This window comes from Notamacropus eugenii, chromosome 3 (assembly GCF_028372415.1).
Source record: "Notamacropus eugenii isolate mMacEug1 chromosome 3, mMacEug1.pri_v2, whole genome shotgun sequence".
Lineage (NCBI taxonomy): Eukaryota > Metazoa > Chordata > Mammalia > Diprotodontia > Macropodidae > Notamacropus > Notamacropus eugenii.
Window position 1 is genome coordinate 347,013,500 of NC_092874.1, and position 27,447 is coordinate 347,040,946.

General features: G+C 35.7%; 1 protein-coding gene across 2 annotated transcripts in view; it reads left to right on the forward strand.

Moving 5' to 3' along the window:
• Positions 1-19,792, forward strand: part of CAMK4 (calcium/calmodulin dependent protein kinase IV) — a 220,202-nt gene extending 200,410 nt beyond the window's left edge. For both annotated transcript variants that reach the window (XM_072597182.1, XM_072597183.1), the window contains 4 exons: positions 3,152-3,227; positions 7,304-7,430; positions 10,516-10,668; positions 18,537-19,792. In XM_072597182.1, coding sequence (XP_072453283.1) covers positions 3,152-3,227; positions 7,304-7,430; positions 10,516-10,668; positions 18,537-19,061 — 881 coding nt within the window. In that variant the 3' untranslated portion in view covers positions 19,062-19,792. The remainder of the gene's footprint in view (positions 1-3,151; positions 3,228-7,303; positions 7,431-10,515; positions 10,669-18,536) is intronic.
• Positions 19,793-27,447: the final 7,655 nt, after the last annotated feature.

Sequence of the window (27,447 nt, forward strand, 5' to 3'; positions counted from 1 at the left end):
GTATATATTAAGGCTGGTATTGCATAGGTGTTAACTGTTTTAAATATCTTCTCCCCTTTGAACTTTGATTTCAGGGAGACAGTAAGTCATTTAGTATTCCTAGCTACAGCTTTCTCCTTTATAACTTTATGCTCAATGTGTCTTCCATGAAGGAGACCAAGTGTCATCTTTATCTAACTCTTATGTTAGTTAGCTAACACTGATGCATAAACATTTACTAAGATTTTAAATAAATGTTTGTTCAATTTGACTTTTGTTTCCAAACTGGATGCCTTTAGTCTCTATTTTTCCTTGGTCTGCATTAGGATTTTACATTTATTGAGTCTAAATGATATTGTGATATCACTGGAAAAAGATTCTACAAGATGGAGGAACTGTTCGAGGTACTTCTTGGTGGAGTTAAATAGCTTGATGCCATCCACGTAGAACCAGTCATTAATAAGATGTTTTCGTTTGATTCCCTCCTGAATTTAGAAACCGTACTTATTTCTATTATGAGGGGATAATAGGGAATTAGACTAGTCAAGGGGTGAGGAACCTGTGGCCTCAAGGCCACATATAGCCCTCTAGATCCTCAAGTGAAGTCCTTTGACTGAATCCAAACTTCACAGAACAATTTGAATTCAGTCAAAGGGCTGCATTTGAGGACCTAGAGGGCCACATGTGGCCTCAAAGCCACAAGTTTCCCACCCCTAAGCTAGACAGAAACATAAAAGGTTTAAACTATTACTTGAAGAATGCCACATTTTATATCAATTGCTTTTGACATTATTGTACTGGTCATATATTTTCAATAGAAAAGTTTTCTATATTGACATTACATACTCTAGCATACTCACTATACTTGTACCTATTTTATACATTTGAAATATCTGAATAAGACACGAGCATGAAACTGAGGCAAATCTTGTGATTCTACTGTTGTTCGAAAAAAATGCGTTCTCACCTTTTTGAAAATTGTTGTTATAATGCTTACTTTCATTGAAAATTCATTCTTCTCCTCTTGAGTGATAAAGTTCAGGCAGAAACAGTCTAGAGATAAGTAATTATACTGTTGTGATTATTTAATGTTCTATGGATTATTATAGTAGGCTGATAAGAGAAAATAATGGGTCTTTTTGTAATACAACTCCAGTTGCCCACAGAACCATGGTCATGATCCTATTTCAATATTATTTTTATTTCTTTTGCTAGATCTCTATATTGTAAAAGCTTTTTGTTTCAAGTATGTTTTTATTATTGTTGAAATTCATTGTTATTTCATTTTTACTCTTATTTTTGTTATTTTTGCTGTTTTTATTACTTAATATTATTAGCATTACTGGAACATGGGCTAAGTAGGCCAGATATGGTATAATATAGTCAAGGTCTATGTTGTTTTGAAGAAATCAAAAATAATGTTGTGATATTTGGCTTTAGAATATAGTTTTGCACTTAGATTTCAGTAAGAATATGTGTAATATTTTTGGAATTCATAATCCTTCAAGCAGTTAAGGAAACCATGACATAATTCAGACATAATTCAGAAAGAGCTGGAAATGTATCTAGCTTTTCCACTCTGCATTATATGTAAAATTCTTCCCTTTATACCATGCACCAGTATTTGCTTTGGAGGTTTACCTCTTTGCCAGGTTTTAGGGCAATAATTAGAGGTTTTATTATAAGGAGCTGCAGGTTTCAAGAGGAAATTGTCAAAATTAAGTGAATTGTGTCAACCCTGAATTCTCTCACAAACTCTTTAATCATGATACTAAAAATTTTAAAGTAAGATTTGCATGAATAATTTAGTTGATTAATTACCTTGAAAGAGTAATATCTTAGCACTTTAGAATTCTGTTAAGCTGAATTGTTTGCTGATCTTACAGATGGTCTCTTCTGCTCTTATAGGAAATACTGTTCTTCCATTTTCAGAAAGCTATTTTCCCATTACATTATTTCTTCCTTGATTCACAAAACAAACTTTAAAATTTGGAAACATTCCCATAAAGATATGGAAATAATAAGCGATTAATTCACAGAATCACCAACTATAAAAGAATGCTAACAGAATATAAACTTGTCTCAAAAATGTCTCTATCTGAATGTCATAAAAAATGAGAATGAGATGATGGCTAATACATTGTTCTGATTCTCAAGTATTACTATGGACAATACTGTTGTCTGTTAAGGTGTCCTGTACAGGAAATTTTAACAACAGTGTTTTTAATAGAAGTCATCATTCTGGACATTTGTAGTCCAGAAATCATATGAAATACAAAGCTTTCAAAGTGTTTGAGTCAAAGGAATCAAAACTAAATGGGAACAAAATGAGGCATATATCATCCTGTCCAATGCTATTGTCCTGACGACACCCTCAGTGAGACTGCCAGATAATCTAATAACACAGCACTTTAAATTTATAAAAGGCAATCATCTTATCCACCTGTGCCGTAGAACATTAAATATAAAGCAATAATACCATGTGAATTAATTTTCCTTGAACTGTTTCTATCTGAACTCCATTGAAAAATATGAGAATTCATATTCCTCAAGGTTTACAAGGCACTTTACTTATAATAAACAACCTTATCAGGTAGGTAGTGTATTATCCCTATTTTACAGAAGAGAAAACTGAATGTCACTGGGGTAACGTCATTTACCAATGGTATCTCAATTAGTAAATGTTGGGTCCAGGGCTATCTCTCTTAATATGTTGTTACATGATATTAGTAGGACCATAATTTATAGGATTAAAGGCACAGTGGAAAAGAAGTAGAAAAGAAGCAAAGTGGACGGCAGTCCTAAGCTTTATCAATAGTTCATCTATGGCAAATCACTTTCCAACTCTGGACCAGTTTCTGTATCTGTAAAATGAGAAATTCAGGCTAGGTGAAGTTACATGTCACTATATTGTTCTATGTCTAGAGCCTTTACTTTTATGTTCCCCTAACACACTTTCTCTCCTTTTACCCTCTCTCCAATTAATTCAGGAACTTAGGTCATTATGCTTTTGTTTTAGCAATTTAGTTATTATATAAGTGGAGACAACTTGGTGCAAAGTTGTTTCAGTTTATATGGTGGGAGACATGTTCTTTTCTTTTAATTCATTGTGTCTAAAATGTGAATTACAAATGAACTTCTTGTTTGAAATAATGTATTCTCATCTCTGCAGCACCTGAAATTCTTAGAGGATGTGCCTATGGACCTGAAGTGGATATGTGGTCCCTGGGAGTAATCACCTACATCTTGTAAGTGAAGAAAGCAAAAGGGCATTGGGCTACAACATTTTCCAGGACCCTAGGCCCCATCCTTTGGGTCTGCCATTCCATAAAGAAGTCTTTTGTGATACTCCCTAAGCATACTCAAGGAGAGGATTTTCTGCAAATCCAAATGATAACCCCAAATTTAATCAGCACTGAGCAACAGACCAAGAACATATGAACAGAGTCTTTGAATATGTTATTTCCTGATGTATAAAGTCAATACTTTTGTCATTTCTATTTGTTTTTCCTCCTAGTCAATATTTTTTTAACTTTGGGAGGAATCATTTAGTACTGAAGATAATTAAAATTAAACTTAAATTTTTTTTTACCCTTATATTACTTTACTTTTACATGTCTACTAAATTAATTGATTATTGAGACTCTCCCATGCCTGCAATTTATCTTCTTATTTCTACCTGCCAAAATTCTTTTCTTCTTTCTAGGCTTGGTTCCTTCTCCATGAAGTCCTAATATCCCCAGCTCCAAGACTGTTTTTCTCCTCAAGTTTTCTTAGAGCGTATTGCCTATCTTTCCTTTGCTTCCATCATTTCTGTCTTATAAAAAGGTTTACAAAGCACTGGATTCCCCCTAATAAATAATATGTCCAGAGGAGGAGCATGTTAGCATCATAGATTGAGAGCTAGAAAGGACCTTTGAGGCTAAATCCAAAATCTTTTCACTGTCCACAATATTTTTGAAGTTAAGGAAACTGAGAGATTAAGTGACTTATTCAAGATCACCCAACTAGTAAGTGTCCAAGACAGAATCTGAACCTGTATCCTCCTGACTACCAGTACAATGTCCTTTCCACCATTTTATGCTACTTCCCAATAAGCTAAATACATGCTTGCTGATAAAGGAGAAGGTCACCTTTTTTTTTTCTTTTAGACTCTATGAGAATAATCTAATAGCATTTTAGACATTTACTAGTTGTGACCATTCATTGAAAACAATTTCTCTTCCCCTCATTCCAATTATTTGTATTTTAGATGCTTATTTCTACTTTTGTTACCTTTTCCCTGAATAAAAAATACCTACAGACGTTATATTCATCTTATCATTCTGTAGCTTGTTTCACTTTCTTTTAAAAAATACATCTTAGTGATGCTTTTTGTTTTTAAGTTATCTAAATTTCTTCTTAGATCCCTCCCTATCACCCTTCCATGTAACAGACTATTTTTCAGAAACAAGAGAAAGAGAAGAAATTAGTATACTAAACAATTAAAAAATTGCAAACACATGCCATGTCCTTCCTCACCTTTCATGTTATTTCATTGTTTTTAGCACCTTTTCCCACTATTCTCCATTTAAAAGTCTCAGTCTTTTTCTACAGCAATGCTTTATTCTGTGCATCCTCTAGCACAGGAGTTTTGTGGTGAGAGCCAGACTGTTGCTAGTTCAAGGAGTCAGGGCAGATAATACAGGCTAGTATTTTTCCTGACATGCTCATCAGAATCACGAATGTATTAAAGATGGAAAATCTAAAATCTTCAACTCTGAAATGACCTAACAGTTCTGCATACAAACCAACAGCTATCATAAGCATTAGTACCTTGGGTTTTTACCATCTGGGGACCAGATAAAGGGTTAATATTTTAATCTTAAAATGTCAGTGAGAATTCTTACTTTTTCTAGGTGTTTTAAGGACAGAATCCTACTGCTCCACATCTGATTCCTTCCAGTGCTACAACTTTCTGATTGCCTGTAACATCTGGTTGCTTTATTCTCTCTGTGTCCCCTCATCAATTTTATATTTTGCCTCTGCCCCAACTAGTACTAAGAACCTGACACAACTGTAAGTAGGGAGGAGGCATTCAAGCAGTATACCTCCTCTATTTGTTATTTCCCCACATAGATTGAATCAATTAATCATCTTGAAAGATCCGTGCATATATCAAAATAAAAGCATAACAAAACTCAGTTCAGTGATAATTCTGCCAATGGATAACAATTCCTATTTTACCAACTGTACTCAGAGAAGCACCATCCTTCACACTGACCATGAAGAGAATTCACCCTGTATCGATGGTTGATGAGGACTAAATCATTTTCATTTGTGCTGTTTGGCAAAGCAAATCTAGAAAAATTTAAGAAATTTTGAATTGAGATGACATTATTACCATTCTTCAAAGCCCTTTCCTTGTCTTTTTGAAGATGCAGCGATATACTGGATGCTTCTATCATTAACTGTAGAATATAAATTTGTTGCTTGGTCTTGAATAAAGGGAATTCTCTGTCCCTTCTATCCTTCTCCATCTCTCCTGCCCAAGTCTACATTCAGAATACCAGATAAGCAGCAGTGACCTTTTAGTGCATGCAGGCTGCTCTAACAAAAGTGCAAAGGGCATGTTTGAAAGAATGTCCTGAGCCATTCTGCGGATTACTGCCTTCTATCCCATCATCAACAGCCACAGGCCACTCATGTCCATGGTGGGCTATGCTCCAGAATGCTTTAGAAGTATCAGCGAACACATCTACTCTGTGTTCTCATGCTCCCAGTGGACAGGGATCTCCTTTTTTTCTCCCTTCACAGTCTGTAGTTGCCCCAGCCAGTGTGATGTAGTAAAAAGAAAGCTAGATTAAAGTCCAGAAGGACCTGGGTTCAGATTTCATCTTTGACATGTGATCCTGGACATGTATGTCTCCATCTCTTTGGGGCTTCATTTTCACATGTGAAAGTGGAGATAATAATAACTATATTGCCTGACAGCATTATTATTAGCATCCAACAAAACAGTGGGCTATAAAATATATTGGTAGCCTTAAAGTTCTACCAAAAAAAGTTAAATTCTTGTTGTAAGAGAATGTAGACAACACGCTACAGCATTCTGGGAAAGAATTAAGCAAAATTAGAATCCTTCAGCTGCTAATTCTAGTTTTTATTCGTTATGGGCTTAGGCATTACTGATGCCTTTCCCTTCCCCCCCCCCCCTTCATTCAATTGTTAAATCAGAGCAGATCATGAGTATATCAGTCTATTAGTTTTCTGTACTAGAAGGCTTTGATTTCCATTTTCAGTAGCTCACATTAACAGTAAAGTATAACTGCTTTAGTCAGCAAAAAATCTCAGCCTCCCTCTGATCTGATGAAAAGCTTTTCAGATTCAATAGTCTATGAACTTTCAAGACAGCCCTAGAGACAATCACTCAGGATTTCTGCAGGCAGGTGACTGCCCCTGGAATGGATATATTTAGTAAGGCTTGCAGTCTGCTATTTAATGTTCCAACCGGTGGCAAAGAATCATCTAGAGAACAAGTGAGATCATGCCCCAACCAAACATGACAAGTCTTACTATCAAAAGATCCTCATTAACTGCACTAAAGGCATCTAGTTATGTTCCCTTGCTGGGAGAAAAAAATCAAATGTTGAACTATTATGTTTAAAAAAAAAAACAGAGGAAACTATACTGAGTGTGCATGTGATATATAGATGTATTCAAATGTATTCGACAAAGAAGAAAGTCTCAGCTTCCCAAAACATAATTTATATGATTTTGAAAAAGTCACTTAAATCTTAATACTTGTTATTTTGGGACAGTTTCCTTTCAATCACCCTCTATGCCATTTTTCCTTTTTCTAAATCTCTATTTCTTTCAGTCATTTTTGAAATGGAGTGTAACTTTGTGTGGATGATATTTTAACTCATTAGCATCTCTAAAATTTGGAAACTGGGAGGCATGAAAATGTTCGGAAAGAAATGTCACTTCCCATTGCTCAAATTTCTTCTCAAAAGCATGTTTATTTTTTTTTTACTTCCAGCTTACATACCCTGTACATTAGGAAATATAATGAATTCTCTCTCCTTTTTCTCATTTCCTAAGGAGAGTAAGAATACTTGTTATAGAAATCTCTGTGCTTTAATTCCTACTCTAATTTCTCAAGAACATCAATGTTGATTTCTGTTATAAAGTTAAAGAGAAGTTTGACAAAATAATATTTCATCCATCAGGAATTTGCTTACCATGAGGAAAACACCATTAACAGAAAAGGATGAGCATTTCTTCAGGAGCAAAATATGCTTAACAATTTAATAAAGCTGTCCATTATCTCTTTCCTTCTCAGACTTTGTGGATTTGAACCATTCTATGATGAAAGGGGAGATCAGTACATGTTTAAGAGAATTCTGAACTGTCACTACCGCTTCGTCTCCCCTTGGTGGGATGATGTCTCCTTGAATGCCAAGGACTTGGTAAGATGGACCAAAAAAAAAAAATCCTTTTTAAAAATCAGATTAAGGAGGAAAATAATTTATTATTTGTCAGTTTTGGTTTAAGTTTGTGTTTCTGGGTATTCCATGTGTGATTTTTTTCTTCAGTTAAGCAATGTTCATGTGAGTTAGTCATGTTCTTGTTCGTCATTTGATTTCAGGAATTTAGGAGGACAACAGTAGAAAGAGCACTGAACTGCATATCTGTTTTTCTCATTCAGGCTTAGCCATTAACTATGTTATTTTGAGCAGGTTCTCACCCTCCCATGCTCCAGCATGTTTGTGTTTTCTTTTCTCCATCTGTAAAATAGGGTACAAGATGCCTCTCAAAGTCGCTTCCAACATCTATTATTTCAGAATGTAAATAATTCTGAAAATGAAGGAACAGCAGTCTAAATAAGTAACAAGGCAGTTTAAATAAATTCAATTTTATTACTTTCAAGGACACTCAGTAGTAACTCAGTGCTGACATTGGTCCTTTAATAAGTGGACAAGGAATTGTATTTAGCTAACATGATAATTTGTATTCAAATGAATTTGTCTAAAAAGTGCATCAGAATCCTTTAAGACTTCTTTTCAGTAACTGCTTTATTTTCTGAGGACTGCTAATTTATTATAAGAAATCTTTTCATCTTACATAATAAAAAGCCTCATCTAAATTATCATAAATTCCTTATTGATACATCTCTAAAGTACTCAATTTTCCTCTCTTCATACTAAGAGAAAGAAGTAGATATGAAGACGTTCAATTAGAGCTAAAGTTTCTTCTAAAATTCAATTTGATTCTGATTCTGCTACTTATTAGCTCTATGAGCCTGGGCAAACCACTTAAATGTTCAGGGCCTGTAGAGGACCATTATGAAGGCCTTTATACTTTAAATAGTGAGTCATTAATTTTCACTCTTCAGCTATGCTTTAAGTCATAATTGCTTCATCCTTTCAAGGAAGCATTTTTATTAAGTGATCACTGTGCCAGGCACTGGGGATCCGAACACAAAAATGAAACAACCACTTCCGTTAAGGAGGTTGCATTATACTGAAGGTAAACAACTTGAACTTAAGTAACTAAATACAAAATATAGACAAAATAATTTCCAGGGTAAGTGTATGGGTAGGGGAGATGAGCACTTAGAGGAATTAGGGCTGGCCTCTTGAAAGAATAACATTTCTACTGAGCCTAAAGGAAGCTAGGCATTCTAGAAGGTTGAAGTAAGGACAGAAAGTATTCTGGTAATAAGCACAGAGGTAAGGAGATAGATCACCACAAGTGAGAAACAGCATGTAAGTCACTGTAGTTGGAATATGGAATACATAAAGGAAAGAAATATAGAATAAACAATAAACTTATAGGCTAGAACCCGATTGGGGAAAACATTAAAAGTCCAACTTGACTTTTTATCTAAGATGCAAGAACAAGGCTTTAGGGCTTCTTAAGTAGGGATCGTGACCCTAATCAGACCTATGCTTTATGGATTTCAATTTGGCAATTACATAGAGGATAAACTGGAGAAAGGATAACCTGGAGGTGAGGAGAACAATTAGGATGCTATTAGTCTAAGGTTGACTTTTTACAAAATTAAAGAATAATGAAATGTGAAAGATTACTAATTATATCAGTTATATATTACATCAACCTCCAAAAAAAGGCTCCATCCTATTTACAATGGATTATGGAGTTTTGGTTGATTGTATTTTGCCTAGGTTAATATGAAATGCATTAAATAAATACTTTTAACTAACCTTTGGAAAGGTGATTCAGGTGTTCTAAATAAAACAGAGATACTAGCATGATATTGAAAAGTTTCCCAGTGAGCCAGTTCTGAAAGAAACAACACACATAAGCATAATCAAGGCTTCTTGTGGAACTAAATGCAGAATGTTAGAGTGGGAAGCTACGTTACAGGTTATTCAGTTGTAATTTTCTGAAAATCACAGAGCTAGAACCCAGGACTCCTAGTGAAGTGATTTTTTTTTTTTTTGGTGGCCCAAAGGTACTTCTGTAACGAGCAAGAATCACTACTGCCTGGCAAGCTTATTGGAATTCATCCAAATTATCTACATTTTAGTGAGCACATTCCTCCTAAATAATGCCAAAGCCCCAGGGATGAAGGACATTCCCGTAATTAAAACTAACCCTAGGCCATTGGCAAACAATATTTCTTCTGTTTTCAATGGATTTTTCCTCATAGGAAAGAAAGTACATAACACATAAGTCAGAGACCAGAGATTTAGAAGTAGAAGAATCCTTAAACTCATTAAATCTCTCATTTTACACATGAAACAGAAACCTAGAATAGTGAAGTGACTTACCCACAGCTATATTTCTTCTAAACTATTAGAATGCTTGTTATTTTAAAAATTTCTCATTGTGTAGGGTTACTTAGATGAGCACAGAAGAGAACCCCACAGGTATAATCTTTGACTTGAATGAATATAATATAATAGGGCACAAAATTACATGATATAAGACTAAACATGAAATGATATAACATATCATGTCATACATCATATTACATCATATAGCATAGCATGATATAATTTAATCTACAATAACATAATTTTAATGATAAAACCAGGACCTATTTCTTTGACCCCCAGAGATGGGAAACAAGCAAGAATGCTACAGCTCTAGACGATATCCATGCTTGCTTTCCTTGATTCTACAAATGTTGCCACAAGGGGTTATTTGTCTTCTATGACCTCTATGGGCTTAATTTTTTTTTCTCTTTCTTTACCCAGATACCTGAGACCATACCGTTTTATTTTACAGATGAAGGACCTCAAACCTTGAGGGATAAAGTGACTTGTCGCAGGTCACATAGGTAGTAGTGGCCAACCCACGGTTCAAACCTAGCTCTTTTCATTCTATCATGCTATCCTTTTTTTGCACTTTCTTTGAAGTAAGGCCAGAAGTAATGAGCAAGCCTTTGGCATTCTCAGGCCAGGTGGCATGCCTATGCCCATTTTTGTTAGCAAATAGTTTTTGCAAATAGGATTCTGTCCCTCTTTGTGTTTATTTTGAAAGCAATATCCCCACTAAGGAGCCCATCCTGCTCTGTTGCTATAGGTGAGGAAACTGATTGTTTTGGATCCTAAGAAGCGTTTGACCACCTTCCAAGCTCTGCAGCACCCTTGGGTCACCGGGAAGGCAGCTAATTTTGTACATATGGACACTGCCCAAAAGAAACTACAGGAATTCAATGCACGGAGAAAGCTTAAGGTAAGAAATCACAGGGGGAAATAACTCATTTTACTGGGAAATTCAGGAGTCTTCTAATAAGTAAAAATGCTAAAGGTTCAACATTCTGCATCAAATATTATGTATTAAGTATTTCATAATACATCAGAGCTGGAAGGGAATTAGAAGTCATTTTATCTAACCCCCTCATTTTATATTTGAGAAAATTGAGGTTCAGAGAAGGAAAGTGACTTACTCAAGGTATTACAAAAAATTTCTGGTTCTAGCCCCCACGACAGTGCAAAACTGACATGAAATTCTGAAAACTCAAGTTGGTAAAGTCCTATCTTTTAGAACTCTGCTATACCTCTGACATTGACTCGTAAGAATGAGAAATTGGCCTACATTTATTCTACTGAGAACAAATTGCTGAAAAAACCTGAGCAGATTATTTCTAGTTTTTACCTACCAAAAATTAAGAATGGTTTAAGCAACATGTTTAAAATTATGCTTATTTTTGCATCAATTTTTGGGAATGTGTATAGATAAAGTAAATGTAACTCACCAAGCAAATGAAATTAAATGATTATTCCACTTGATGTTAGCTAAAATGTTATAAATCATGTTATGGAAAACCACTCCCCGGATTGCACTGACTCTTAAGACAACAGCTTCTTGTATTCATTCACCATGAAATAATTTTATAAATAATTACAAACCAAGAGGTTAATGAAGAATTGTCAGAATGTTGAAGAGGTGGCCTAATCTCAATTCCTACGTATTCACACACACACACACACACACACACACACACACACACACACAGAGTTATCCCTTCTATATTGCAGGGGTCAGGGGTGCAGAATCCCCATGATCTGGAAAACCTATGTAAAACTTTTTGGCTTTCCCTTCATAGCAGATAAGTCTGAATTGTGTTTGTTTTTTTTTTTTATGGGGTGTTTACAGTAACTTATTGTAAAATTTGGATTAAGTATTTGATTATAGGCTCTATGTTGTCTCCTGGCCTTTGTGTGTTATCTGTGACTTCTGCAAAACTCCCCAAAATTCCCATTTAATTTCTTATGCTGACTCATGATACAGTGAAACCTCAATGGTTCCACTATGTGGAAGAGATAACAGTATATGCATGCATACATACATGCATGTAAATATACATATATACATAAATGTATATACACGTATGTTGGTTTATTTTCCCATTTTGTAGATGTAGCTGACAGATAAGACAGTTTTAGAGGCATCGAATAGTTTCATTCTTTTGGCTGAGAAAATTCTGAAAGATGTCCAAAGAAATGAATTTCTAAGAAAAATCTTTTATAGGTACGTACCTTTTATTTAAGTGTAAGCAGCAGCTTACTGACAAAGGTTTTGTAGTTGACCACAGGAAGCCAGCTTCATTTTAAAGCATTTCCAAAGTTCTGAGTTACCATGAAATGGTAACTGTCCCTCTCCAGAACCGCCAAAGAGCATAGAGCTGTCCACTTGCAATGCCAATCCCAGCAGCATCCCTGAGGACTGCTGCTAGGAATAATTTTAAGGGTCTAATCACATAGCATAATGAACCCTCTGCTTATTGAGCAATAAACTAAACATTATTCAATAAAGTAAAGCATAACATTCATAGCAACATCCTTAAGCAAAACATATCATCTAATACATATATATGTATCTTATAACACTGAGTATATATGGCATAGCACATAGCATATATCATTGCATCCCCAAAGTCAAGGGGTTTCAGGCTAGGGTCTTCCTTAGAATGATGCATCCTTAAGGGGTAACAGAAAATACCACACTACCCACCCCTAGGTCACTGAAAGAATAATCTCTTTAATCAATACACAGTGGCCAAGTAAAGTCCTCTCTTATCTTGACTCGAGACTGACTTGCAAATGCCATGGGTCAACCATTCCCATCTCTTGCCTGGAGGCACACACAGGCAGCTCTCTGCTCCTTCCTGCTCCTTGTCCCAGCTCACAGGGACTGCTCCTCTCCAAATTCTTCCTGCTTCTTCCTGACACTAGGCTCCAGGGGCTCTTGTCCACAGCTTCTGTTTCTAAAAAACAAAGCTTAACAGGGTTATAACAATATTTACATGCATTACCAGCACCATCATCTCAATTCACTCATAAAGACCAACAGACGGTGTTTCTATCTGAGAAATTAACACTGACCAACAGACAGGACTTCTGTCTGAGAATTTAACACAGACCCACAGATAGGACTTCTTTCTGAGAAATCAACACAGATCAATAGACAGGGCTCCCGACATCACAAACATTCTTTCTGTTAGGCCTCCCCACAAGCAAGTTCCCCTAGCCACTAACTCTTGCTTCTCTCTCTCAACTCCACTTTTGACTGCTCTATCCTTTCTTCAAGCAATACAATATATATACTGTTTCCAAACAAAGATTCTTGAACAAGTAAGACTCAATCAAAGGCACTTGATTGACTAAATCTCAATCCAGAGCAGCAGCAAAAAAACCTACTTTGTTTCCTGTTAAAATGCTTTAAATATACATATGTATATATAAATACATAATGCACACACTTACGTGTTGTATGTGTGTGTGTGTATAATTTCAGGAAAATTGTTCTCACATTTGAAGTTGAATCTACAAAGGGTTTGCACAGCATTTTGACAGTTAATCTTTTAGAGACTTAGAAGTTATAAAAAAAAATCAGATCTTAAACCTATGATTCAATAAATCTAAAAATATGAATTACTTAGGAAAGAACTCCTTTTGACAAGAATTTCCAGGAAAAGTAGTAAGTGATCTGGAAGAAATTAGATTTAAACTAATACCTTACATTATATTCCACAATGAATTCAAAATGGACATGCAATCTGATCATACAAATTAAAAAATCATACAATTTAAAAAATTAGAATAAAAGCAGATCATATACCTTTCACAGCTTAACCAATATTAGTTGAGAACAAAATCCAGAACTGAAGTAATCTAGAGACAAATGTAAGTCATCTTTTTCTGAGACAGCTGAAAAAGGGGTGACTCACCTCTCCCCTCCAGTGTCTGTAAGTTTGTAATTTGAGTATGGGATTCAAACAAAGGAAAAAAGAAATAATATCTGATTGGCCAGCACAGAAACAGATAAGACATGTGTTGCTTGAGAGGTATATGGGCAAAAACTCCTTATATTCCTTTGTATCAGTCTTTAAGTCTGGCTGGGTTTCTGGTCAGTGTAACCTAGATCCTCAGTTAAGCATTCAACTTATCTGGTCTCTAAGCAAGAATTCTGATTTCAGCCATATAGAGCTAAGTTCAAATAATGCAATAAATAAAGTTTTCCCACATCAGATAAAATAGCTAATTTTGATTATAAGAAATTAAAAAGTTTCTGCACAAACTTCTGTGTTAAGCTCTTGTATTAAAAATGTACATAAGAAGGGAAGTGATTGAATGAGGAGGAAATCTTTGTATCATCTTTCTTAGATAAGAATTTGCTGTCCAAGAAAATAGAAAATGGACAGAAATATGAAACTCAAATCCATTCCCCAATAGATACATGGTCAAAGGATATGAATAAACAGTTGTCAAAAGAATTATCAAGCATTAAATATCATATATAATATTCCAAATTACTAATAAAAAAGCAAATCAAAACAAACCTGACATTTAAAAAAAATATTATGGATGAAGCTTCATCCTAGAGAGAAGCTGAGAAAAATGCACTTTCTTCTCTTGTTTGCAGAGATGGGAGATTATGGGTATGGATTATTGCATGTACTGACAAACACTATTGATACATTGATTTTTTTTAACTGAACTTTTTAAAAAAATCTGTCAGAAGAGGTGGCTTACTTGATGGGGAGAAGTGAAGAGAAATATTCAGAAATGAAGTGATTTAAAATATTTTTTCTATACTGTTATATTATGGAAATGCTTGTTTTATTTCTTAAGTTCAGGATAAAATGAATAAAAATTTTTAAAAGGCTATCAATGGTTAGCTCTTCCCCTATGGTCCATAAAATACCTGTAAAAAAATGACTCTAAACAAATTCTTGAGCAGCATAAGCCACAAAATGACAGAGTGAAAGAAATTTCCAGTCTAGACAGTCTGGAAGGCTGACAGGAAAGGTCTATTGCACTGGGATCAGAGTGGAGCACAGCCCAGCCTTGGCCACGGGGCACTGCATGGACAGGACTGGAACAGTCTTCAGGGCATGTAATCACAGGTAGCAGATGTGGTTCCTAGATTTCTCTACCCACAAAAGCCAAAAAGAGCAAAGGTCAGTAAGAAAGCTTTTCCTCCCATGCATTGTCCTGGCTTGTGTTTAGGTCCTAATCAAGCCCAACATATGCAAGGGTTGCATTCATTTTCCTATTGTTAACTTTTCACCTCCTGTGAGCCAAACCAACTTTTTCTCCCATCACTTGAAACTCTCTAGTTTCTTCTCCTAGAGGACAGTTTGAACACTGCAGGACAAAGCTTTTTCTGCAAACCCGTCAACTCTCTCTCCATCTGAGTCTTCTCCTCCAGCAGCTTGTCTCTGCCTTTTACATATAATTCCATAGCTTATTAGCAAGGCTCAGCCTCTCCTACACATCCCTGCCATTGCTTTCCCTGGTTCCATTGGTATTCCCTGCAGACATCTTTCTAAGTCTCTGGGTTCTCCTTTCTGTAGCCTTGGTTCCCAGTTTTCACAGAGCCCTGTACCTTTAACCCATTCTCTTGCCAGGGAGGAATAAAGCAAATCCTCCCACCCTGGGACATCCATTTCATCCTCTGTCTCCTGTGCCTTTCTGTCTCCAAATAGAGGTCTGATATTTCATGATTCCATCCCCCTCACCATTTGTAGCACCAATGCAATATTTACAGTGCCTACCATAGCCATGAATATCCTGGCGCAATTCTGAATTGTGAAATACCACAGACTCCCCACCATGGAAGACAGAACCAAAACATTGATTCAGACACCAGAAAGCCAAATCCATTATAGTAACAAAAACCTATACACAAAAACAATGCAGAGAACAACACCATCCTCAAGCCTTCCCCTGCTAGGCTTCCCACAAACCAGCTCCATTAAACAAAACACAAGCAGGCTCACTTAGGCAAAATCACAAACAAGGCCTCTCACTCACACTAGTCAGCAGCCTGCATCCTTCCTAGCTCTCACTGTGCTCAAGACTAACTTCCTCTCAGCTCTGCTCTAGTAATACCTCTTCCCATTCATCCCATTCAGCAAACTCCTCCCACCAGAGGCTCCATGTGACTTAGACTCATGTCACCCAGGGAGGTCACATGGGCCTATCAATGAATGAGAAAGATCTCCTCATTTTAAATTATCATTATACTCTAGCATCCTAGATGTCAAACTACAAACTAATAATCACCAAAAACTATATTGCACAGGATAAAAACAGAAAATTTGATCACTAGAACCAAATAGGTATACAACATATGGACCCAAATGAACATAATACTACAGTATTCAATGAACATATCACCACTCCCAATTTTATAAAAAGTATTGGAAAAACTGAAAATCATCCTAGCAGAAATTTGGTTTAGAACATCTACCAAGATAGTTTCCAAATAGATAGATTACTTAGGTCACCTTATAATCAGAAGAGAAAGAAAGAAAATTTTTTTTTGCAAAATATGAATGGGGAAAGTGATCATAATCTAACCATGGAAATAGAATATCACAGAAAATAAAATAGACATTTTTGATTACAAAAAGTTGAAAAGTTTGCATATACAAGGCCAATTCAATTAAAATTAGAAAGAAAACAGATAACTAAGAGAAAATAATCTCTTACAAAAATATTATAGCCAAACTATACAAGGAAGTAATTCAAATATATAAAAAACACAAAACCATCTCCAATATCACGTCATCAATCATTAAAAGACAGTTCTCAAAAGAAGAAATAAAAATCATCAAAAACTATGTTTTTTAAAAAGTGTTTTAGACAATGATAATCAGAAAATCACAAATTTAAGTAACTGAAGTTCTACCTCATACTCATCAGATTGGTAAAGATTATTTGAAAAGGGAAAATTAGATTTATTGGATGGAAGGCAAACAGTGTAAAGTTGATGGAACCTTGAATTGATCTAACCATTCTGGAAAGCAACTTAGGATTATGCTCCAAAAGTCAGTATGCTGTGATACCCTTTGACTCAGTGAAACCATTCTAAGGACTAAACACCAAGAGAATCAGAGAAAAAAGAAAATCTTCAATTTATGCTACAGTAAGGAAATGGAAGCTAAGGGGGTACCTTTAAATTGAAGAATATCTGAAGCCAGTTAAAGCTTGTGAACATAACAGATTTACAAAGTATGAAATGATAACATGGACAGTTTCAGAGAAACTTAAAAAGACTTGTATAAACTGATGCAGAGTGAATTTGGAGGTTTATACAAACTGCCACCTACAGAGCAGGAAAGTCAGCCTACCTGTACAGTAGAGAAACAGGAGGCAGCTTGTGCCAGGCAAATCATACTACTACTGCTACCTCAGCCACCACCTTGAATGCCACCTGTCCTCATACCATAATAGAGATAGACCAAAACCCTGAAATCAAGAACCTTGGGAATGATAGTAACCCCTATCTTTGAAGGTCTTCTTTTCATCATGAGATCATATATCTCTATGGAGAGGGAGCTGTATTTCTTGCCACCACCAATATCAACTTCTGACCAGATGTTGCTGATGGGAAGGTAAATCCAAAATCCCTGGGAGTAGTAGTACCACCCTCCCCAAACCTATACTCCTATCCCTGCCCACTTAAGGAAGTAACCCTGGTGGAGCTTTGGACTTGTGACTTCTTCCTGCTGGTGATACAGCTATAGCTATGGAAGACCCTGAAAAGAAAGTTCTTACCAGCAAAGTCTTTGGTGCTGCCAAAAGATTCAATATCAGAGACTAATAAATTACATCAACAGTAAAGATGACACATTACCATCTGCTTTGTTGCTGACCTTAAGGACCTTGGGACCTTTCTCTGTCTCTTCCATTAGAATGTGAGCTCCTTGAAAGCAGAAACTATATACATCATAAATTCTTCAATTAAAAAGTACACTTAATAAATTTCTTTTCTCATTCATTCAAAAACAACAACATTATAAAGAAAAACAGCTGTGAATGACTTAATGGACTCATAGTTAAGAATTGGATACATATTTTTGGACATGGACAATGTTGACATCTGCTTGCTTGACTGTGCATATTTATTACAGAAGTTTTGTTTGATTTTTCAGTCGGGGTAGGGAAAGGAGTTGGAAAGAGAAGGGTCTTGGGACAGACAACATTGCCAAAATAAAGAAGAATCATTGAAACATTCTCTAAAAAATGTGCAGAAAAGAAGGGGAAAAAAGAAGGAAATACAGAAAATTAAGGACAACTTTGAAAGTCACATGCTGAATTCATTATATACAGAAAAGGAAAAGTAAGCTGTTAGAAAGAGAGATTTGTGGTTTTATGTTAAATCTCTTTATTCTATTTTACTTTGTATAGACAGATGCTCATATTACTTGTTTACGTGTGAAATAAAACTTTGACAATTTTCTTAAAGAAAGGCAGTCTGCCACTTCCTTTTTAAGGAAGCTTTTTAAGGCTTTGACAGTTCACTTGACCTCTTTTAAATCACAAACTCCTCATCTTTTCAATAGATATAACATCTAACTGCTCCAAAGGGTTGTTGTGAACAGATCACATAAGTTATTATTAATATTATTAACTTTTTCATTTTCAAAATGATGTTTAAAAAGTCATTTGGATTCATGTCTGGAATACTTCTTAGAAGAATGAGTGAATATTTACCCCTAGTATCAATGTTCTAATAACATCAGGATTGATCTTTACTGATCCGTTTTCAAAGGAAGCTAAAAGACTTGTTTTTCTCTTTCCCATTAGGCTGCAGTGAAAGCAGTGGTGGCCTCCACCCGACTGGGCAGTGCCAGCAGCCACAGTAACAACTACCTTCAGGACACCTATCAGTCCAACATTACTCCAATAGCTCAAGAAGAGGAGGAAATTATCGAGGAGGTAATTGCAGTAACACTCCCTCAACATGAAATAGAAATAAAAGACCAAGAGGAATCCCAAACAGAACCTGAGGCTGTGGCAGAAGCCCAAGCAGAAGCCAAGGCAGAAGCCCAAGCAGAAACCAAGGCAGAAGCCCAAGCAGAAGCCATGGCAGAAGACCAAGCAGAAGCCATGGCAGAAGATCAAGCAGAAGCCAAGGCAGAAGTCCAAGCAGAAGCCATGGCAGAAGCCCAAGCAGAAGCCAAGGCAGAAGCCCAAGCAGAAGCCATGGCAGAAGACCAAGCAGAAGCCATGGCAGAAGACCAAGCAGAAGCCATGGCAGAAGCCCTACCTGAAGAAGGAGGAATCCTGGGAGTCGGTGAACAAGAAGGGGAAGGACTGCAACAGTCCTAAATCACCCCATTCCCAATAGAGGGCTGAAGCCACTTTCATGCATGGGCTAATTTGTCCTTCAGCCAGGAAGATTTGTAAGTGTGACCCTGACTGTGGTGGTTCTGTTTTTGGGGTGCAAAACAGTGTGTAATAATGCATCAGCTGGTGACCCTAACTCTAATGCATGTGACTGCTTATGAATAGTAGTGTCCTCTAATGGCATGTAACGGAGTACGTGTAACGTTATCTAATAGCAACAAGTGAAATTTGACAGTGAGTAAACACAGCGTAACACTTAAACTTCATGTATCTTTGCAGAGGGCAGAAATTAATGTTTGAAATGAGTCATATTTATATTTTCTGTTTGCAAAACTTAGTCTAAGGGAGATATCTGATTTCTTCGAAATGGTAGTTATTTCTATTCACATACTGATCATCTACTACGTATTATCATAAAAGCCGTTTAAATGGTTTTTTATTCCTATGTAAAAACTGTTTACAGGAAGATAGCAAATAGATGTACAGTATATGCAAAAACATTCCATAAATTCTGGTAAGAAATTGAAGCATTACTTTCAAGGGCCATGAAGCTATTATGCCCCTCCAGCTTGTGTTTCGAATGCCTTACTGTACCTTTAACTGTCTATATACTCCATATTACTAATAACCAAAAAGCTCTTTCATAGAATTCTGCCATTTCATTATCCTGGCAAATTTTCAATAAAACCGGGTTGGTCCCTATTTTCTTCTGATCCTTCACTTTCTCTTTCATAAGAATCCTTTTGAAGAAAACCTCTTTAGAGGGTGATGAGAATTAAGCCTGTGTAAAGTAGCAAAAAATAATAGAATCCTTGTCATTTTTTAAAGATATAATTATACTTGTCCAGTAGTTTGTAAAACTATGTAACTAAAAAAAAAGCACTGATTTTTATGGACAAAATCTGTAATTACCAAGTTTTAAATACTTAGAAAAATCTTCCAAGGCTAGATCTTAAGAAAGTAATTTTTCAAAATAAGGTCATTATCAACTTTGCTACAGCTTAGGAAAACCTTTTTTTGGCCATCAAAAATCATTTTCCCTTTTTTTGTTAAACAGATATAATGTTTATGAACTAAAGCATCTTCAACAAAAGTACTTTTTGTGTTTTTATGCTCCAAACTAGTAGTTCCTGAATTTCACAACAAAGTATTTTTACAGTGTCTATGTTAGAGATATGTGACAATATCATATTATTTTACTTTTTTATTGAAACATTGGTCTTAAATTAGATAACTGAGATCACAGTAATCCTTTAATCTAATTGTTTTAATTTTAAAATAAACTCTTTTTTGGATTTAATATTACATTTTTCCTTTTTAACATAGACCCCAGGGATTCACAGAAATAGGGCTAATAAGCATATGTATAATTTTTTAAGTTCAAATTAAATTATTTATCAAGCCAAATGCTTTTTTATAAGTTTATTTATTATGACCTATTGTTTTTCTGGTAAAACTGAAAAGTCAATTGACTTCAACCAGAGCTGTAATGAGACATTTGTGTTTTCAAATGATGGTTTGGAAATTGTTACTCCTGCTCACTGCATTACTACCATTCACTAGTGGCTTTGAGCCTCCTTGTTGACAATACATATTACTATGAAGTAAATCCCTACGTGAAGAACAGAATTTTATGGCATTAAGAATATGTGTATTTGAAGAGTAATATTAAAAGTGCCCCTTGCTGTGCCCTACTTCATATTTCATCTGAAATGGCTACATACCTTTCCTATTTAGCTTTTGGCTCTAAGTACGACTTTAAAATCCTTGTTGAGTAATCAGATAAGTTTTCTGATACACATAATTTTCATTTCCTTTGGCCTGTTCCTCTAAAAAATACGTTGGAAAATAAAAGTACTTCACTTTCTGAAGATCTAAAATTTCACTGAAGATGTTTCCAAAGTTTTTCTTTTCTTCCTTCTTTCACTCTGAAGCACCAGTAAGGTGCTTATTGAGAGAGAGAGAGAGAGAGAGAGAGAGAGAGAGAGAGAGAGAGAGAGGGTATATCTTACAGGTGAAATTGTATTTACTATTCCTGGATTTAATTTGACTTGACCAGGGTAAGCTGGATGAGTTCTTTGCACAAGTGTGGCAGCAATGACTTACAAATGGTACTTATTGTATTCCATCTTTTTTTTTCACCACATGACATAGAACCTCACTATTTTCTAATCTAGATGAATACTAAGGCAATAGGAAAAACATTTATTTTAGAAAGATTAGGTATCATCTGGAAAATGACTTCCTAATGGTCTGTTCTGAGTAAAATTATCCAACACAAATGTCCTATCTAGTCTACATTTCAAGGAACAATGGCCACTTAGGGCATCAAGCTATGTCAATAAATTAGCCTACTGGAATCACCATCATTCGTTACCTTAATCATTATTATTTCATCGTCACAAGGCAATCATGCCCAAATTCATGTTTCCCCTTTCTCTCTTTCCTATGTTAGCCTTAAACAAACTAGAGTTTATTATAATTGGCCCATAGTATCCACCTTTTCTGTAGTTTAATGAGAGATCAAACAAAAATTGCATGACACGAATTACACCTATTGGACTAATCCCTAATGATTTTTTAAAATCTACACACACACATACACATACATGTATGCATATATTATATATATATGTGTGTGTGTATACATATAAATGATTGTCATTAATAGTATACTCTACAGAAACTAGTTTATCAGTTATGGTTTAATTTAGCCTTTTCTCCATTTAAAATATTTTCCAAAGGCAGTATCTAAATTATTCTTAAATAGCCAATGTCAGTTAATTCAGAAAAAAAATGTATAAATTCAATCAAAATGGTTGATGATGACGTTACATAAATGCAGCCCTGTTTAGAAGGAAATTTTTTTGACATAAGAAAATGAATTTAACTACCAAAGTGTCTTTAAGTCTCTTAAATATATAATATTTTTTATTTCAAATCATAATTTGCTAGATATCTATATTTCTCCCAGAGTATCCCTTAGCCAAATAATATTTCACTATTTACTTGGAAATCTTATTTTAGATAAAAATTGTGCAGCTTTTTTTCTTATTGAATACAGCTACAAATGCCGAAGAATAAAAATTATTCCATTTGGTAAGGTTCAAAGATTCACTAGGTTATTCATTCTTGCTAAACCAGGAGTTAGTGTCTTAGTTTATTAAGTCAGAATTTGTAGATGTCAGTTAATGCTGCCATAAGACATGGATTACAAACAAAACTTGTGATCCAAAGATTTATAATCAATCAATCATTAAAGAATTATTGAGTGCCTACTATGTTCCAGGCACTGTGCTAAACATTAGGGATTTAAAAAGAGGGAGATTTAAAAACAAAACTGGTCCCTGTACTCAAGGAGCTCTCTAAAGAGTAAAGACAACGAACATGCAAATAAGTATAGATAAAGCGAGTTATATATGCAGGGTAAACAGGAAAAATTCACAGAGGGAAAGCACTAGAATTAAGAAGATTGGAGAAAACTTCCAGGAAAAGATAGGATTTTATTTGGAACTTAAAACCAGAGAAGAGGAAAAAACATTCCAGACAAGGGGGACAGCCAGAGAAAATGCCCAGAGCTGAGAAATCGAGTGTCTTGTTCACAGAAAAGCCAAGAGGCCAGTAGTACTCAATCAAAGAGTACCTGTTGGGAGTGAAGTGTAAGAAGATTGGAAAGGTGGGAGGGGGATAGATTATAGAGGGTTTTGAATACTCAAAAGGTCATTTTGTACTTGATCTTAGAAACAATAGGGAGCCACCGGAATTCATGGAGTAATGAATGAGGTCCAATTAGATCTATGCTTTAGGAAAATCATTTTAATGGTTAAATGAAAGATGGATTAGGATGGGGAGAGAGTTGAAACAGGTAGACCCACCAGTAAATTGATGCAATTGTGAATGTGTGAATTGCTGAGGGGCTCCACTAGCGAGATAGTAATGTTAGAGGAGAGAAGATGGTATACCAGAAAGATTTTGCAAAGGCAAAATTGACAGTCCTTGGCAACAAATTCGATATGCTGAGATGAGAGATAGAAAGGAATCCAGGGTGACTAGGTTGTGAGCCTGAGGAACTGGGAAGACGGTGTTGCCCTTTACAGTAATAGGGAAGGTAGTTGGGCAGGGATGGAGTTGGGGGTGGGGAGGCTCAGGGGGAAAGATAATGAGTTACGTTTTTATATGTTTATATGTGTGTGTGTGTGTGTGTGTGTGTGTGTATCAGTGAAGATGGTGGTGATTGGATTGTATGTCATTTCTCCGTAAATTGGATTAATCCTTCTTAAGTTACTTCTTGAGTACAGATAGGTGACACAATAGAGTAGTACTGGGACTGACCTTAAGAAGAGTGAGTACAAATCTGGCCTCAGACACTTCTTATTTGGGTGACCCTGGGGAAGTCACTTAGCCCTATTTGCCTCAGTTTCCTCATCTGTAAAACGAACTGGAGAAGAAAATGGCAAACCATTCTAGTATCTTTGCCAAGAAAATCCCAAATAGGATCACAAAGAATTGGACATTACTGAAACAACTGCACAAAAACATGCAGATGGCCCCTAAATCTATGTTCTCATGTTTAAGGTCTCTCTAAATTCTAGATCATCAATCTCCTTCTGAACATCTCCTTCATATCCCATAAACATCTCAACCCCAACTTGTCCAAGAGAAATGATTACCTTCTCCCTCCATATCTGCTCCTCTTCCAAAATTCCCTTTAGCCAAGGTTACTACCATCCTCCCATTCATTCAGGTTTGTAATCTCATCCTTAACTCTTCCCTCTTCTGTTGATTCTACCTTTCTAAAATCTCTCAAATCCATTCCCCCTTCTCTACCCAAATGAAGTCCTGGTTTAGACCCTCACCTCTTGCCTAGGTGACTGTAATAGTCTTTTAAATGATCTCTCATTCTGTCACCCCAATTCATCATCCACATAACTGCCAAAATAGTATTCCCCCAAAAAAGTCAGACCATGCCATGCAGCTGCTTTAGTGTTTAGGATAAAACAATTTTCTTTGTTTAAAATAGAAATTTAGCCTAGCACTTAAGACCCTCCTCCACAGTATGACACCTGCCTTTCCTTTCTAACATTAGATGACATTACTCCTTTATATGTACTCTACATTCCACTAAACTGTACTACCGGATGTTCCCCATACTTGACATACCATCAAATTTTTCCATAAACTGTCCTTCGTGCTTTGAATGCATTTCCTCTTCATCAGCTTCTCATAATTCTTATCTTTCTTCAGTTAGCACAAGTGTCAAGCCCTCTGTGAAGCTTTCCCTTATCTTCTCCCTCCTCTCTCCCCCCACCCCCATTAGTACTATTTTCTTCCCAATTTACTTTGTATTAGATACATACATTATATGTACATACATACACTGCCACCAATAGACTATAAGCTCCAGACACTATTTCTTTTTGCCTTTGTGGGGGTAGCACAGTGCTTTGTCCATGAGGAGCGCTTTGGTGAACTGAATTAAATTAGATATTTTGGTCCTTGTAGGAGAGACATAATCTAACTCATATCTGAAGCCTTTTAAGATTGACAGCAGTTGCCAAAACTTACAGTCTGATAGCATGGTCTTTAAAAACTCAGGTTAACTTCCACACTGTGGTAAATTATAGGAAAAGGACTTTCAGGGAGGCTAACTTGGTTTACATTGATAATTCATTATCCCCTAATTAAGAATTAATCTAAGTATCAGTCTTTCCATGGCTGTCATTGTTCTTTCCTTGGGAAAGGGTTTCCAATTCTTTCCTGCTTTTGTGTTCTGTTTGCTTCTCATTTCGAAGTAAGAACCACCGCTATCCTTCAAAGGATGTTATATTCATGTAGCTGGAGCATACTACTATACTCCCTTACATCTTAAGATGGGAATGTGCGGCATCACAGACTTACTGCAGGAAGTCAAGGAATATAGATAGCTGCTTGGGATCTGGGAGGATGTTATGATTCAGCATAATCTAAAAAGGCTTAAAGAGTAGCGACAAAGCTATAGGAGAACAAAGGAACCTTTCAAAGACTTTCAGCAAAACTGAGGTTAAAGATTGGGCCTTAGAAATGATAGGTATAGAATACCCAAATAAAAATAACATTATAATCTTTGTTAATACTCAATTAAGATGAGAAATCATCAGTGTAAACTAACAGAAGAGTACAACTGTTGCAAGTCTAATTTTTATTATTTCTTTGAAAGATTATTTCAAGCTATTTAAGAATTGTAGACTTTATATGAAAACATTGGATGGTTTTCTCCTAACTTTGGCCATCAGTTCTCATTGATCAAAATAGTCTTCCAGGTTAGCATCTTTATATATATAGCATAACTTCTAAAGTAAAATATTCGGCAAAATCATTTTACAATTAAAAAGATTCATTTAAGATGAATATAACTTGAAAACTTTTACCTTACAGATAGTGTCTAGCAGGAGGCAAATACAATCAGTAGATTATATTGAACTATGATTTACTCAGTTCCTACCATTCAGATGAATTTAAATTAAGACATGTTTAGTTGATGAAAGATATCTAATCCAAAGCCCTACTATGATAATGAAGAACAAAAAAACTAAAATACATCTGTGGAAATTCAAGCATATTCTTATTCAATAATAGGCAGATGATATTAATTCAATGACAAAAAAAATATTCTTTCAGTTGTGTGCAGAGTACTCTGCCAGATTTCTGGGAAAAATTTAGAAAGTTTAGATAAGTTGAGGTATGACAATGTCCTTGACTTCTTGGAGTTTCTAATTTAGCAAGGTGTAGCAGCATACACAGGAGGGCCTGCTGCACAGGTCCTTAAATGTGCTTTTCTAAGAAAAGCAACCTTAAAAGGGATAAACAATCTACTTTAATCAAGCACATGTATCATTCACTTAGTTCAGGGGGAAAAGGCAGCACCCTGAACTTCAGAGAAAATACAAACAGAAGTTACAAACAGAAATTACATACAGAAAGACCAACAGACAGGGCTTCCAAGTGTCTGACCATAGGCAATATGTACATTGTTACCAGAGAAAGAAGCACCAACATCCGGGTTTTCAAAGGAGAAGGGGGAAGAAGGTAGGAACTCCTTAAGGGCTATCCAGTTTTGGGTGGCCTAATCACACAAACACCTTTCCAATGATTTGAACCCCAAAGCAAAACCTCACCTCAGAGTATATATGTACTTTTCAGAGCCAGAGTGCACAATCCTTGTGACCCAGTGCCTCATTAGCAATTAACAAAAGATGTGGGCCTTCATACAAAACAAGCCTCCCCTAATCAAGCTTCCCTTAACAGCCTCATCTGAGGTCTGTTAATGAGTGGGGAAAATTTTTAATTCCCTTTACATAGGGTGATTTATCACATACATAATTATTCTATAAAATAATAGCACCTTATTTAGAAACTGAAATTTTGGCATTCTTAGAAAAAAAAACTTTCACTCATTAGTTTTATAATTATTCTTAGCATTCTTAACATGGGGCAGACAATCACATGGTTGCCAGAAGAAGTGATACAAGGACACTCTCAAAGCTCTCTCAAGAACTTTGGATTTGACTGTGCAACATGGGAGACACTGGCACAGGACCACTCATCATGGCAAGCCCACATCAGAAAGGGTACCACAGTACCCTTTGCTCTTTGAGCAAAGCAAAATTGAGACAGCACAAAGCAAATACAGGATATGCAAATTTGGAGTATCCACCCCAAATACTCGGACAATCCGTGCCCAATCTGTGGTAGAGCATTCCGAGCTCATATTGGTCTGATCAACCACAGTCAGACATACTGAAATTTCACCTTATCATGGTGATGTCATTTTGGTCCTCTTTGAAGACGAAGGACAATAACCAACCAATTCTTAGCTACTGCTTAGTTTTTAGTTGTGACACACATAAAGAACTTATGAACAAATGCATATTTCTATGTTTTCTAAGTTTTTTTTCAAGAGATTAAATTTGTCTTCAAAGGACAAGATAATCAATCATGTTATATGTTATCTTTGGGCTGTGTGGTGACCCCAAAGTATACACTCTCTGCTTACCTTTTTCTTCCCACTATTTCAAGTTTCTGATCCTCTCTTTGCCTTCTGGTAACTGCATCTCTCACCATGTGGACACGCAAATAATATTAATTTCAATACAGTTAAATGATAAATGATGACAAAGTCTGACAAAGTATTGGTTTATGTTCTGGTGCAATTAGATGCTTTGATTTCCATTTGCACTGAGAAGAAAATTTGACATGACTGCATTCCTTAGAAAAGATGAATGAAGTATAAGACTATCTTGATTAGAAATGGAAAATTGATGTTTTCCTTTCCCAAAGAATGGAATTACCATAATTCTAAGACAACATGTTCTGTTTTATAAGTGTATAT